This window comes from Nesoenas mayeri (assembly GCF_963082525.1).
Source record: "Nesoenas mayeri genome assembly, chromosome: 7".
In the NCBI taxonomy this organism is placed as follows: Eukaryota; Metazoa; Chordata; class Aves; order Columbiformes; family Columbidae; genus Nesoenas; species Nesoenas mayeri.
The window spans coordinates 26,987,294-27,001,117 of record NC_137551.1 but is presented as its reverse complement, the minus strand read 5'-3'; the positions used below and the strand labels follow the sequence as shown (position 1 = coordinate 27,001,117).

General features: G+C 44.8%; 1 protein-coding gene across 3 annotated transcripts in view; it reads right to left on the bottom strand.

Annotated features, from left to right (window-relative positions):
* Nucleotides 1-1,296: 1,296 nt before the first annotated feature.
* NEURL1 (neuralized E3 ubiquitin protein ligase 1) overlaps nt 1,297-13,824 on the bottom strand; it is a gene marked incomplete at both ends in the record, with an annotated part of 155,193 nt that continues 142,665 nt past the window's right edge. For all 3 annotated transcript variants that reach the window (XM_080348162.1, XM_080348163.1, XM_080348164.1), the window contains 2 exons: nt 1,297-1,538; nt 2,840-2,986. In XM_080348162.1, coding sequence (XP_080204288.1) covers nt 1,297-1,538; nt 2,840-2,986 — 389 coding nt within the window. The remainder of the gene's footprint in view (nt 1,539-2,839; nt 2,987-13,824) is intronic.

The following is a 13,824-nucleotide window of genomic DNA, read 5'->3' as shown; positions in this document are numbered from 1 at the left end:
AGCAGGATGGGGCTGGAGCAAAGACAGGCAGCTCCTGCTGCTGCAGAGCCACCCTGCCTGGGCACAGGGACCAGCAGCCCTGCGCTAGGCCAGTGGCCATGGCAGAGCTGTGGTTGTCACAGCAACCATGGGGGCTGCCATTGCAGGCACCCACCATGGGAACCGCGGGGTTCCCAACTGGGGTAGAATGGAAGCAGATTTATTTAAACAAACCAAAGCAAACCAGATCCCTCAAGCTGGTTTTTATGCTCGTTCCTTTTGTAAGGACAGCCATGTCCTGCTGGCGGGCTGGCTGTGAAGGGCTGAGTACCACCTGGCTGGTTTTGTCTTAAAGCACAGTGATAAAGTTACCAGTAAATGAAACCCGCAGACCTGTGGGTTTATACATTCTTCCTGGGTGTGGCTGGGGTTCTTGTTTCTTTTTTTTCTTTTATTTTCTCCCTCAGAAGTGCTGTCTGGATGGTAGAGGGAGGAAAGGAGACACATCTCGCTCTCCCACAAGCCCATGGGTGTAGAGATGCTGCCAAATCCCTCGTGCTGCATGGAGACCATTCGGGACAGGCCGCAGCAGTTCGGTGGTGGTGGGGTTAGAGAGCTGCTTGTCGTGCAACAGGAGGTGACTTGATGCTGCTGAGGGGGAGCAAACCCAGTGCCAGTGTTGCCTGCCAAACCTGCCACAAATGCCTCTGCAAGGGAAGAGCAGGACAGTCCTCCAGGGGCTGCAGTGAGTCTGCTCTTCTGCCTGCAGACACAGGGTGGGGTTTGCTTCACAAATCCTGGGTACTTTTCTGCACTGGCCCCAGCCTCAGTGCTCACTGCATCTTGCTTGCTGGGTCAAAGCTTGCCTTGCTCCATCCTTTTTAAGGGGTTTCCTATGATCAGGCTGGCTGTGCACAGAAACATGTTGCTTGTTTCTCCTCTTCTGCTAAGCCGTCCTCTGCATGCAGGGTGTCTCTGGAAGGAGATGTGTAGCACTGAACTTTTTACTGCTTGCTGTCCCTGCTAAACATTGGAGACTTCCCTGTGCTGTGCATGGTGTAGAAAAGGGATGATTGCGCTGGCTGGTTGGTTTGCTTTTTGAGATAAAGTTTAAAATCCACAAGGAAAAGTAGTCTATCGCAACTTTCCTGACACTCTGGAGTTCATGCCCAGGGCTTGCTTGGAGGGTCCATGGAAAAGGGCATGTGGATGATGGTTTTCAAATCTTCTGAATGACGAATAGAGACCAAGACCTGTGTAGTTTCACAGCCTGCCCCACCTGCCCCAGTCCCCACCACAGCACCTGCTGCTGCTGCTCTAAGTGCTGCGGTATGTTTTGATGATATCCTTGATGGCCCGTCTGCAAATAGGGCAGCAAGCGTTGGCCATCTTCTTGAGCTTCAGCCCACACGAATAGCAGAGACACATGTGTCCACAGGAGTAAATGACTGTGTCTACCATGTTCTCGTAGCAGATGGTGCATTCATCTCCCCAGGGCCCTGAGACGGAGGGGGAGATCGGTGACTCGGGCAAGCTGATGGGAGAGTTGGGAGCTGTGCCTGAAACACAAAGAACAGGGTCACTCATGCTGCTTTAAAGGCTTCTTGACATCCCATGGTTATGTCTGCCCTGAAGCCAGCCACAGAGGGAGAAACCCTGTCCTAGTAGAAACGGATACTTCAGGATCCAGGATCCTTCCTGTGACCTACTGTCCCACTTGCAGAGCCCTGGTTCACATGCCAAGGCTCAGGGCAGCAGAAAGGCAGCATCTGCTGGGATCTGCTGCCTGCATAGAGCAAACCAAGAGACAGCTCTTCCCATGCTGCAGGGACAAAGAGCGGTTTCACGTTTTCAAACTGCTGTCTAAACATTAACAAAGGAGGAAAAAATCAGGAGTGGTGGGTCAAGCCATCTGCTTCTAAAAGAGGCTGGGTGGCACATGGTGGCAGCAGCTCCCAAGACAAGCAGTGTTGTGTCTAGAGCTGGTCCAGGGATGAGGGGCCACAATGCCTGGCTACAAATCACCCTGTGTGGCTCCTTCAGGACAGCAGTGCAGTGATACCCACATGGACAGCATGTGGGTCACTGCTTTGAGTGCTATGAGGGCCTGCAGTAATTATGGTTGTGGCACACCTGTAATGAAGCCAGATGAGGTACAAGATAAAGAGAAATTTTCTATTTTTTTCCCCCAAACGCATTAGAAATCTGAATGTTTGCTGTCACTAGTTGTCACACTTGAGACTGGGAGGTACCTTCAGCAAAAAAATACTCTTAGTTTGGACAACAATGACAAGTGTTTAGTAAGTTATTAATAGCCCATCGATGTCTTAGCAACATGCATGTGCATGATTTTAAAAATGCTGCAGAACAGCCTACATTTTTATTCTGCAGGTACATTTATCTAAATGTTACTGGAATTCATTAGCGTAATAGAAACATCAATGCTACCTCTTTCTGAATGTGGTACCAAAGCTGTGTGGAGAAGGAAGCGGGGGCTGTAGGCATACCCATAGCTCCAGTCTGAGCTAGCGTGCACCATGTCATTGACACACAGTTCTCCAGAAGGAGATGTGCGTCACAGGGCCACGCACATAACAAAAACTCCACTGCCTCCCTTGGGACCTTTCATGATGAAAAGGGTTGGAGATATATTGCTGTCTAGGCATCTAAGCAGCTTACACTTAAACCAGACTGAAAATAGCCCTTGCAGAGGCTCTCCCTTCCTCCCCGAGGGAGCTGACGGGAGACTCTGTTGATCACTGTGGTTTTAGAATCCCTCTGGGAGACAAGTGTGAGACCGTGATGGGAGGTGGTGCAGGGGAGGCAGAGGAAAGGCAGCGAGGGATCCTGCCACACTTACCACTGATAGAGCTGCAGAGGGGACCAGAGCCACATGTAGACAATATGGGGTCAGAGACACCGCTGCAGAGGACGGTGGGGGAATTGGGTGTCGATGTGGGTGAGCTTGGCGTAGACAGCCCCAGCCGGTCAGCTAGTATGGTGGAACCTGCACCAGGAGAAGAGAAACCTACAGTTACTTCTAAAAATTTGGGCTGATGAAGCACTGGGGACATGTGGCAGGGGTAGCAGCTCTCAGTGCTTGTCAGGATTTATGTCTCAGCATGAAATCTAGGCAAGAGATAAAGGGAAAAAAAATCCAAATACAAACAAATGAACAAAAACCCCTCATATACCATTTTTAAATGCTAGCAGCTGGCCCTGAAAAGACATCGAGCTCCCACAGGCCCTGGAATTTTCTGGAGCTCCTTTAGCCATCATAACTCTGTTTCTGCACTGAAATGTGTCTCAAAACAGTGACTTTCCTTATGGTTTCATGCCTGTGTGCACCCTCAGCACTATATCCAGTGATGGGCTTGTAGCCAGTAGGGAGAGGACACAGCCTGCAGTAGGGTGGGCTGGACTCCAGCAGGAGAAGGTATCACCTTGTCAAACCACTCTTTGCTAACCTAGCATGAAACTGCATTGTTCCAGGCCCAGACAAATTCATGCAAAGTCATTCAGGGACTTCTCAGAGACAAGCACGAGGGTTTGGCAATCAGGACAACTTAGCTCTGCTCACCCTTTTGTAGGGTGGCTTCTGTCAGAGGTGGGGGTAAGTCACCAAATGGGATGAACAAGGACATCTCTCCTTGTTCAGGAACATTTTCTCCACTTCCTGCATGTCTGGATGTGATGGCTCAAAAGTCCAGAGCCCCTTCAAGTCCCTTCTAAGTGTCCCAGCTCCACTACCTCCTGTTCTCACTGCCCACCATCACCTCTGTGTCAGTGTGCTGTCTGTCAGCTCTGCCCCACAGCCTGCTTGGCACCCTCCTGCCATCTCAGCCACTTTCTTCTGCTCTTATAACAGCAGGTATCTTAAAGCCCCTTTCAGAAGGGGCAAAAAAAATGAAATGCTTAAAACTCTAGCTGCTGCAATGATTTTGTAAGGGAATTTCATTGTTTAGAGATACAGCCTGGTCTTCAGTAAGACAGTGGTGAGACAGCAGCATACACATGCATGAACCAAGCTATAGGTTTTTGATGGTAAGAACTAGTTTGTCTTTGTTTTTAAAATTTCTAGTTCCCCAGCTGAGAACACAACTAGGGTAACTCCAAATCAGAATTAACATGCTAAGACTTCTCCATGTTACCATATAAGGAGCGGAGAGACACGAAGGGTTTGGATCTGCAGTGTCCTCCATGAGTCGGAGGTTACTCTCCAGAGAAAAAGATGCAGCAGGAGGCCAGGAAAACCCCATGCACCAGAAAGGCACTACAGCTCCTATCTGCAGGGAGGCTACCAAGCCAAGGGGGACCAAAGCTGGGAAGCCGGGACTCCAAGTGCCGGTTGTAGATTATGAAAAAAAAGCAAAAGCACAGCAGCAGCCGATGCCAGATTCTCCTGCCTGTTTTAGCAGAACACGACTGAGCAGTTTAAGTATAGCACAGGGACTGAGCGGGGGTCATGTTTGGGTTAAAATCTGTTCTGAGGATTGCAAATGGGAGCATAAGCGATTTGCTTCAGCCTTCATTTTTCTCAGTTTCACGCCTCTTCAAATGAGGAGCACTTTGCTCACAGGCATTATATGAAGTCAAATAGCCTCTATAAAGGGCTTTGGGGCTCTGTAGATGCTGTAGAGAAGCACCTCCTTGATCACAGAGATGGGAGCTGGCACTGGAGTTTAGCTCAGGAAATATGCAAAGGGAGTGCTGCGGTCTCTAAAGACAGCCACTAGCAATGGCCCTTCCCCTCCAATCTGACAGATGACCGTAGCAGAAAACTTGCCCTGTAGGTAACGCACACCATAAACAGGCCCAGCAGGGGCACAGATTTCAGCTCATTCACTGCACATGGAAAAAATATGAACACTGAGCAGCTGAACAAGTTTTGCAAGGCTTCTCTCTCCTCCCTGTGGCCCAGAGACATTTCTTCCATTCAGCTGGCACACAGCACATTGCATTTCTAACACCAACCTGGTCATTTCATTAAATGCAAAAAAAAAGGCTATATAAGAACATTTTTCTTCCTGGACTAATATGAGAAATTGGAGGTGCCTTGTGTGTCACAGGGTCTGAACTGGTAGAGCACGCTGCCAGCAGTGCAAACCACCTTTCTCACGGTGCAAGGAGAGCTCATCAGTGCAGGAACTACAATCTTTTCTGGGTGTAGCTGGTCTGAGCCCCAAAATGGCCTTACACAAGACCTAAGGGCCAGCACACACCTTCCCAATTCTTTTTCCTAACACAAGGCACAGCTCTTGACTTTCCTCCAGCATAAGTACAGAGCTTTGTTTAAAACAATCTGAGTTCTCTAGCAGACAAGGCACACTTTCCCCTTGGTGACAGAATAATCAGCATAAGACATGTTACTCACGCTGTTAATATATTGCTGGATGGTGTGCAGATACCATGACAAGGCGCATAGAATGAGATCATGTGCAGGGTGGAATGAGTGTGGCCAGCTTGGCTTAACTAAAACCAGATATGTATGCTCAAGGCCAAACAAGCTCATTGTGTGGAATGAGCTCCCACCAAGAGCTAGCTTTCAAACCACAATTTAAAAAAAAATAAATAATTTTAAATAAATCAATTTAAATAATGATTTAGAAACATTTGTCTTCTCTGTAAAGCCCCCAGATAAATTTTCTCTGCTGCTAACTTGTCTCATGCTTGATCTCAAACATGCTGAACACACTGGAATCACCTTTAAATGGATTTTGAATCAATTCCATTTGCTGTTTTATCTTTGCGGAGCCTGAGTATTAGCAAAATCTGGTGCAAATGATTGACTCTTTCTCTGCACTTCTGTCATCACTCTGGGAGAGGTGCAAATAAATGAACCTATATGTTCATCCATGAAAGGAAGGAGAGTATTACTATGGAATGTATGGACAACATCATGCCAGGAAAGGTTGCTAGTATGCTAAAGGTTTGTAATTCAAAATGGTCTTGCCAAACTGGAAATAAGATCAGAAATAAATGGTATGGTATCCAATACAATCAAATGCAAAATGCAGCACTTAAGCAGAGATAATCAGCTACCCAAATTCAGGACAGGAAATTAGTCCATTCAATTAGAAATACAGATGTCCTACAGAAAAAGGCCTGAGGATTGCTGGAGGTCACCAGAAGATCATAAATCAACAATGCTGTCCTATTATGAGAAGGTTGTGCCAATCCAGAGTTACATGAGGCTGGTTAAGGACTGGAGCAGGAGCCTGGAGGCACTGTGGTATATCTGTCTCTGAAAAAACTCAAAACTAGACCAGACATGGTCTTGTGCTAACTTGGACATTAGCCCTGCTTTGAGAGGGAGGTTGGATTAGATAATTCTCAGGGGTCTCTTCTGACCTAAGATATTGTATGATTCTGTGCTTTTAAGATGGCAACATTTTTCACAGCCTGCTAAAAGGAGAGAAGAAACAATCTGTTCTTCATGAAAAGTCTGGATAAGACAAGAAATCATGGGTTCAGACTCCTAAGACGTTCAGGTTAGACATTACGTAGATAGTGCAGCAATCAGACTTCCTAGAGAGACTATGGCATCTCCATCATTAGAGCTCTTTAAGAACAGGAAGGTGAAGTAGGAGTTTCGGGATCCCATCCAGCATTTATAATTTTTATGAGAGCAGTTCTCTCTATCCATAATTGCCCATTTATAGAATGTCCTCACTGCAACCAAAATACAGCATCTGTGGCCCTCAGAGATGTTTCTGGCTTTCTGTGACTATTGTGGTGAACAGGGTGGTTTCCCAGAACATTGCAATCCACTCTCAGGGGACAAATCCTGAGGCAGTCCCAGCATTTTAGCAGACATCGTTTTGCTCATCTCTCTTAATGGCAGCTGTCTGGGGAGAGCTGTATCGCAGGAGGATTTACATTGGTAAGAAGGCCAGATGCAGTGACAGTAGTCCTTAAAAAGTACAGAAAATTCGTCAATTAATTCTGCCTTAATTAATTTATAAAAAAATCATTTCTACATTTCTTTCTCACAAGAAAAGTAATGACGTTGACCTATTTGTTAATGCATAGGCCCAGAGAGAGAATCAGAAACAAACCGGAAGACAAAACCAGGTGGGAAGAGCAATATGCTGTCTTGTATTCTCCTTCTGAAGGTGCTTAGGGGCATTTGCTATGATGCAAGTAAATCCCCAGGGCGTCTCTGTGGCCTAGAGCAGGGAGTGGCTGCCACAAATCTGTTCTGCAGCTATTCCCAACCCATTGCTAGCAAGCAGTACATTAAGACTCCCAGTTTCAAACTACAGCCGAGAGGGAGAGAAAAGTAGAGAAATGCCAAAGAGCATGTTGCTTCCTTATTACTGCTGGCTTTGAATCACTGAAGTTTGGGAAACTGTCAGTTTGAGGTGTTTGTAACACATTTCTTAATCTGGTGTCTATTCCTGAGAGGGGTGATAAAGAGGCATAATTAGATTCAACATTATAGAGTCTCATTGCACTTTTTCAGCTCTTAACCCAAAAGACCTGCAAGCACACTTCTATCAGAGCACTGGGACTGTGCTTGTGGAAGTCTTGCAGAAACCAGGCTCCACAGGCTGAAAGTGTCTGCTGCTTGTGAAGTGGAAATGTGGTATTGCATAGTCTGGAGACTTTGCTTTCAAGGTGGAAAAGAAAGAAATGAGCAATAGGCAGCGTTTGCTGGCTGCAAACAGGTAGGAAAAATCATTATTTCTGCCTCAGAATGCTTTCTGGCAATGCCAAACACGATCTCAGGTGTTTCACTCACCTTCTGCTATTTGCATTACCTTTCTAGGCTCTTAAAGACTACTTCACAAGCATTTTAAGAATAACGCATAACTACTCGGTCTGTACTCCAGAGTTATCTTTTTTTCCCGCTTTGAACCTATCCAACATAAACTTTGTTTTTCCTGGCTTACAGGATGCTTTCAGTAAATAACCACTATTGTCCAACTCACAGCTCACATAGTTTGATCATCTTCACCTCTTTAATGGGCTTTCCTTACTCATGCCCTTCTTAAGGACTATGCCAGGATCTTAAGCAAGTATTGCACCTGAAAGACAAAAATATGGGAACCTCCTACCATAGTTTCTAAGGAAGATAAAGTCTTATGCAACATACTGCCTTGCCCATATGCTGAGTATCATGCGGAGCACATTGACAGCCCCTTCTCTTTTTATAACACATTTGCTGCATAAATAGGACAGCTAATAAAGATCAGGTAATTACCAATAATAATCAGAGGTTTTCAAAGTTGCTCCATCCATTCACAGGTCTGAGAGCTTGCAGCACACAGTGGGAAAAAATAGAACAGCTGCTGAAATCTGGTTGCCACCCTCAACTGGCTTATTTAAGGGCGCTCAAGAGAGCTGTGCACTTCCCATACATTTTAGTCCAGTGTGCACTGGGCACCTGACAGTCATATACATTTAGATGCCTTTCAAAACTCTCAGCTTGATTTTCCCTTTGTTAGCAGCCAGATTTTTAAGTCTATCAGCTAAAATAATTCCCCTATCTCAAAAACTGCTCAATATCCATTCTCATGTTTAATACTCTCAATGTATCATGGCCATTGATTTTGTTATCTAAACAGGATCAAGATTCTTTCAAAAATCTGGCACAATTGTGGGTAATGAGCTCATGTGCCTAAGGACATCTGTCCCATAACACCTGAGCTCCTGCAGTGTGAGTGGGCTGTGATGTTACTGAGGCTGGATACTGGAGCAACGTAACCCTCTAAAAGTCATAACTTTGCTTAATCTAGTCTACTAAAGATCTTTGGCTTTATAGTGACCACTAGTATGTGAACATCCTTGATAAATAACCATATGCAAGACTGGTAGGACTGGGACCTCAATTTTGATCCTATTTTTTTACTTAAAAATCTCTTATATAAGCTTTTTTGGTGTTTGGTTGGTTGATTGTACTTGGTGGGTTTTTTGGTTTTTTCTGCTCATGTATGTAGCTTGTATAGAACGTTGCCACTATTTTTTCCTCTGTTCATCCATGTATTTTAGAAAAAGGCAGATATATACTTTTAACTCTTAGAGAATGCAGACTGGTAGAATTGCATGGCTCTTTCACATTTACGAGAGCAAAAGCCCATATTGAAGATGTAGTGGGGAACCTGGAACAGTCCACTAAATGTGTATTCTTTGGACTTTGCAATCTAGTGGCAAGACAGTGTACTGAAAGCTCCTGGGTTCTTTCTACTACCTTCTCTCCGAAAGGTGAAGTTCCTGTTGTTGGATGTTTCTCAGACAGATGTTAGACTATCACCTCTCCCTTGACACTGATTAGAAACCCAGGTATTCCATCAGTGGCACATCCACTAGAAGGTGGGTCTTATCAAGACAACCTTTGCAAGAGCTAAATCTTTTCATGTTGCATTTCAGTAACTGTATTTCACTAATGCAAATGTCCCACGAGATATAGAGAGCTGCAAATACCAGACACGGTTTCAGAGAGATAGTTTCAATGCTAAAATGACAGCTCTCCCCATAGCATGCTTTCTGCTCCAAAGAGCAGCCATATACATTTCTGCACATTATCATATTTTCTTGTCTCCAGCCAAGGCTGCAGGAGAGCAGTTCTGTCCCCCAGGGCCACTCAGGTCTTGCCCAACAGGGACTTTTGAACCCATCACGCTAAAACAAAGGAACAAAGCACCTGTTACTGCCTGGGCACATGGTAGTTAAAGATCAACAATACTGTTAGGGAAGGATGTAAGCATATCCATCACTTCTGAATGCTGTAAAACATATGTATTTACACAGCATTTGTTATGTTCCCACGGTGATGGCAACAATACTGCATTGACCAGAAACCAGAGCTTCCTTCCCCTTAGGCTCAATGCTTTTTGGCCAAGCATGCTTTCAGAGCCTGGCCTCTGTGCTGCAGCTCATCTCTGCCTCTCAGGTGACCAACAACAGTTGATGATCCATGGGTTTTTTTTGCATTCAAGTATTTCCTGGAGGATTTAAAAAACTGTTCTGAAGAGAACAATATTACATTTTGCTCTTTACAAGCCCATGAAAGCTAAAGGATTTTGCATTATGCTACAGAAATGTCTGGAAATAGGTCAAAAAGCAGCCTGGCAGATTTTGCATGCAAAATGATAGTGCCTGTGTTTGCAGATGGGTGTCAGACACCCACTGTTTGGAGAAGTAAAAGTTAGATCCAAACCACATGTAGAACAACAGTTCAGGCTCCCATGTGGATCAGAAAAGGAGTGTTCTTCATGGCTTCACCGGAGCACTGCTGTCTGCTGTGTCCAGAAGGACAGAGGGCACCAGCACAGCTACTAACCTCCTGCAGGCATATGCACACTTCAGCTAAGCAGGAGAAACATGAAAGCTCCAGACACCACAGAAGTTTTTGATTCAGCAACTTGCACAGCCCAAGCCCAGTGTGCCTGTCTGAAAGCAAACAGCACACAGCAAACTTATTGGGTACTGCTGCTGGCCTGACCAGTGAAGTTCAGCAGTTACTCAGGGCTTCAACCTGCAAAATCCTGAGGGCAGTAACACCAAACAACAAACATCTAGTTGAGCTGAAGTGAAAGAGCCTCTAATGGGGCTCCATCTCTCAACCTGAGAAATACTAGACCAACAAAGCACCCAGATAGATGCTTAGATCAAGAAGAGGTAAAAAAGAAACAGCCTTGATTAAGTAGCTGAACCACATGAAAAATGAGAGTTGAAGCTTTTGTCTTGTTTCAGAAAAACAAGGCAAAAAGCCCTCTAAAAGACTGCAACTCTTTGCCCTGACCAAAAATGTTTCTGTTCATAAACAGCACCTTTTGGAGATCATAGCAAAAGTAGTTCTGTGAGCAAAAGGAGGATCACTGCCTAACCCTGCACCTCCAAGCTCTGTGCCTCTCCAGGGGGGACATGTATAAATAGGGTGGTAGGTGCATACAGGAAACAAAATGCTTTCCCTTTTCTTGGCCAGCATTGCTCTGAATTTCTGTGGGACACTGTGCTGCATGAAAAGACATATGACAAAGAAGAAAAATAAAGAGTTTAGTCTGCTATGTCACTCTCACAACAGCCAGAACAACTAACTCATGCCAGTGTTAGTTCAAAGAATAGGCAGATTTTCTCTCTCCTGGCAGACAAGTTGTAATTTGAAGAGGCTGGTATATAGACCCTATATCCTGTATATTCACTATAGTCAGGCAAAGGCGTTATGAGATAAGGGAGATCTATATATCACTTACTACAGATATCTCACTGCATCCTGGGATAGTTTATTATCCTAGCGATGATAACAATTTCCGCTCTTGTGGAGGGAAGTGGGCTAAGGATGAGACATTTGCAGTCCTGTGGCTGTCACTCCGAGGAGACCCGCTTGCTTTACCCAGCCTTTACCCAGCTGCTGGCTGATACCTCTGTACACAGGCTAATGCTCATTAACTCATGTGGCAAGTGTGGGTTAATTATGTATCATGTGTGATGAGATATTTAGATTGATTGTACAAGGTGCCACAAGCAGGTATTCACTCTGACATTGCTGACACTGACCACAAGGGAAAAGCATTTGACTTCAACTCTCTGTAACTGTGCAGTTTTCCAAGGACCAAGTTATAAAGTAATTTGTCTTCTGTAACACAATAGCTTCTCTTTGTACTAATTATCCTTTAAAACAATGAATATAAACCAGGATGTGAATAGAGAGCCCTGTGCAGTGCTTGAGTCAAGCCCAGGAGTTATGGACACTGAAACTCTCTTGTGCAGCTCTTCCAACTTAACATCAGTAATGTGTACTTCACTTGCAATGAAAGGTAAAACAATGCATGATAGGAAGGTTTATGGAGAGGCATCATTTAATACAAGCAGATTTCTTTCCAAGAGCCACTGAATTTAACTCTCTCCCTTGCCTCCAGTCTCTAACACCATAAAACACCATGTACCCTGCAGCACACAGGAACTCCGGGCAGTTAAGTGCCACACGCTACAGGTCTGTTAGATCACGATCAGCTTAATGAGTCCATTTTCCATACAAGTGGGAAATGTTTCCAAAATCAAAATAATAAAAACCAAGCAAACTAACTAACAAAAACCCCCACAACAACAACAAAAACCTCAAAACATGTACACAACACCAAACAAAAAACCAAACAAAACACAAAACCAAACAAAACAAAAACAACAAAACAAACAAACAAATACAACCCCCCCCATATGGATGATAAAACTCTGGGATACTTCTAATGCACCACTTTTTAAAATGAGAGATTCATTACATGCATTTCTGTGCAACAATGCTATGCATTTATCAGACTTCTGCTGTCTTTAACTCAGCAATTTCCACATCACTGGAATGAACCAAGGTGAAGAAGGATCAGGTTCCCAAATGGATAATGGACTGGCCACCTCTGAGATCAGAGATGAGGTGTGTAATTTACTACTGCAAAGAACTATCTTCTCTCAAACAGGAGCAGCTTATCAATTTAGAGCTGGAGAACCAAGATCCTGGATTCTTCTTGCCTGTATGAGATAGATAATTTTCTACAAACTGTACCTATTGTCTGCACCATCGGTGGTGTGTCTAACAACCATACATACCAATTACCATTTAAATATTTTGTATGCTTGCTGCAATAATTACATGTGTAAAGAAAGTATATAACTCCACCCTGAGTGGAGAAGATTTTTGGAAGTGACAGATACTCTGCCGTGGGATGCTGGAGTCTTGTGATAGTCAAGGAGCAGCCATAGGCTAAGAAAATTGTTTATACAGGAATAGACAAAAACCTGTGAAGAAAGGGGGTAAAATGGGATCAGCTCCCCAGAAGACCTACAGATCCTTAGGAGGATCAGGCCAGACAAGTGCCGCAGCAGAGATCAGACAAAAGAAGACACACACTCCCTTGGAGATAATCTGCAGACAGTGTTTGCAGGAATGGTATCAGCAAGATAAGTGAGAAATTCTGGGAGGCAGAAGAATAATCCTGGTTAGAAAGGAGAGGGCAGTCTTCAAGGCTCAGACATGGCCTGTAAATCCCAAGTGGTCTGTGGAGAGCTGGTCACTCACCTGACATGAAGCTGAAGTTCAATGAAACCCAAATGGGGAAGTGTGATGAACCTCACAGAACAAGGCAAAGTGATTTCCCCTGGTAAACCATTGCTCTGTGTCACCTAAGCACCTAAGGACTCTGATCACCCATGAAACTGCAAATCCTTCTGTTTGATTCCTCAAGATAAAGACACTACCAAGGCTTCTAAGCCTGACCACCAGTAAGAGTCCTAATGGGCACAGCTTTGAGTGAGCCTGCATGTAATGGGATTGACCACAGTTTGCCCTGAGGCCACGTTAGATCAAATTTCGCTGTTGACTTAAAGAGTCCTTTGCCATCACCCTTTGTCCCACAGTAATCTGCTGAACCAACTCCCATTCTGGTCCTTTGCCAATTGCTGTTGTCAGGAATCCCAAAGAACGAAGGGTTCACAGTTGTTCCGACTGCAAGTCCCTGGTCAGCTCTTCCTTCCTCGCCCCACCAGTTTTGAGCCCATTGACCAATTTCAAGAAAGTCTGAAATAAGGATGGAAACGTCAGCAACAACTGATTCCCAAATATTTTGCAATGGGCAGCTAAGCAGGAAACCCAACTCATATGACCATGGTAGAGGAGGCAGGAGAGCTTAGCCCACCACACTCTGCATCTATGCAGCATGGATATGAACACAGACTCACACCAAATGCTGTCTCTTGGGTTGTATTTTTTCAGGTCTAATGCCGTCTCTTGGCCAGCATTACGAGACATCCAGAGAACTCCGATATTGTGCAGCTGTTCTGGTGGGGCTGGAGTTATTGAGGGCATGGATAGAAAGGACAGAGATAAGCTGGCAACTCCCTGGGATGACT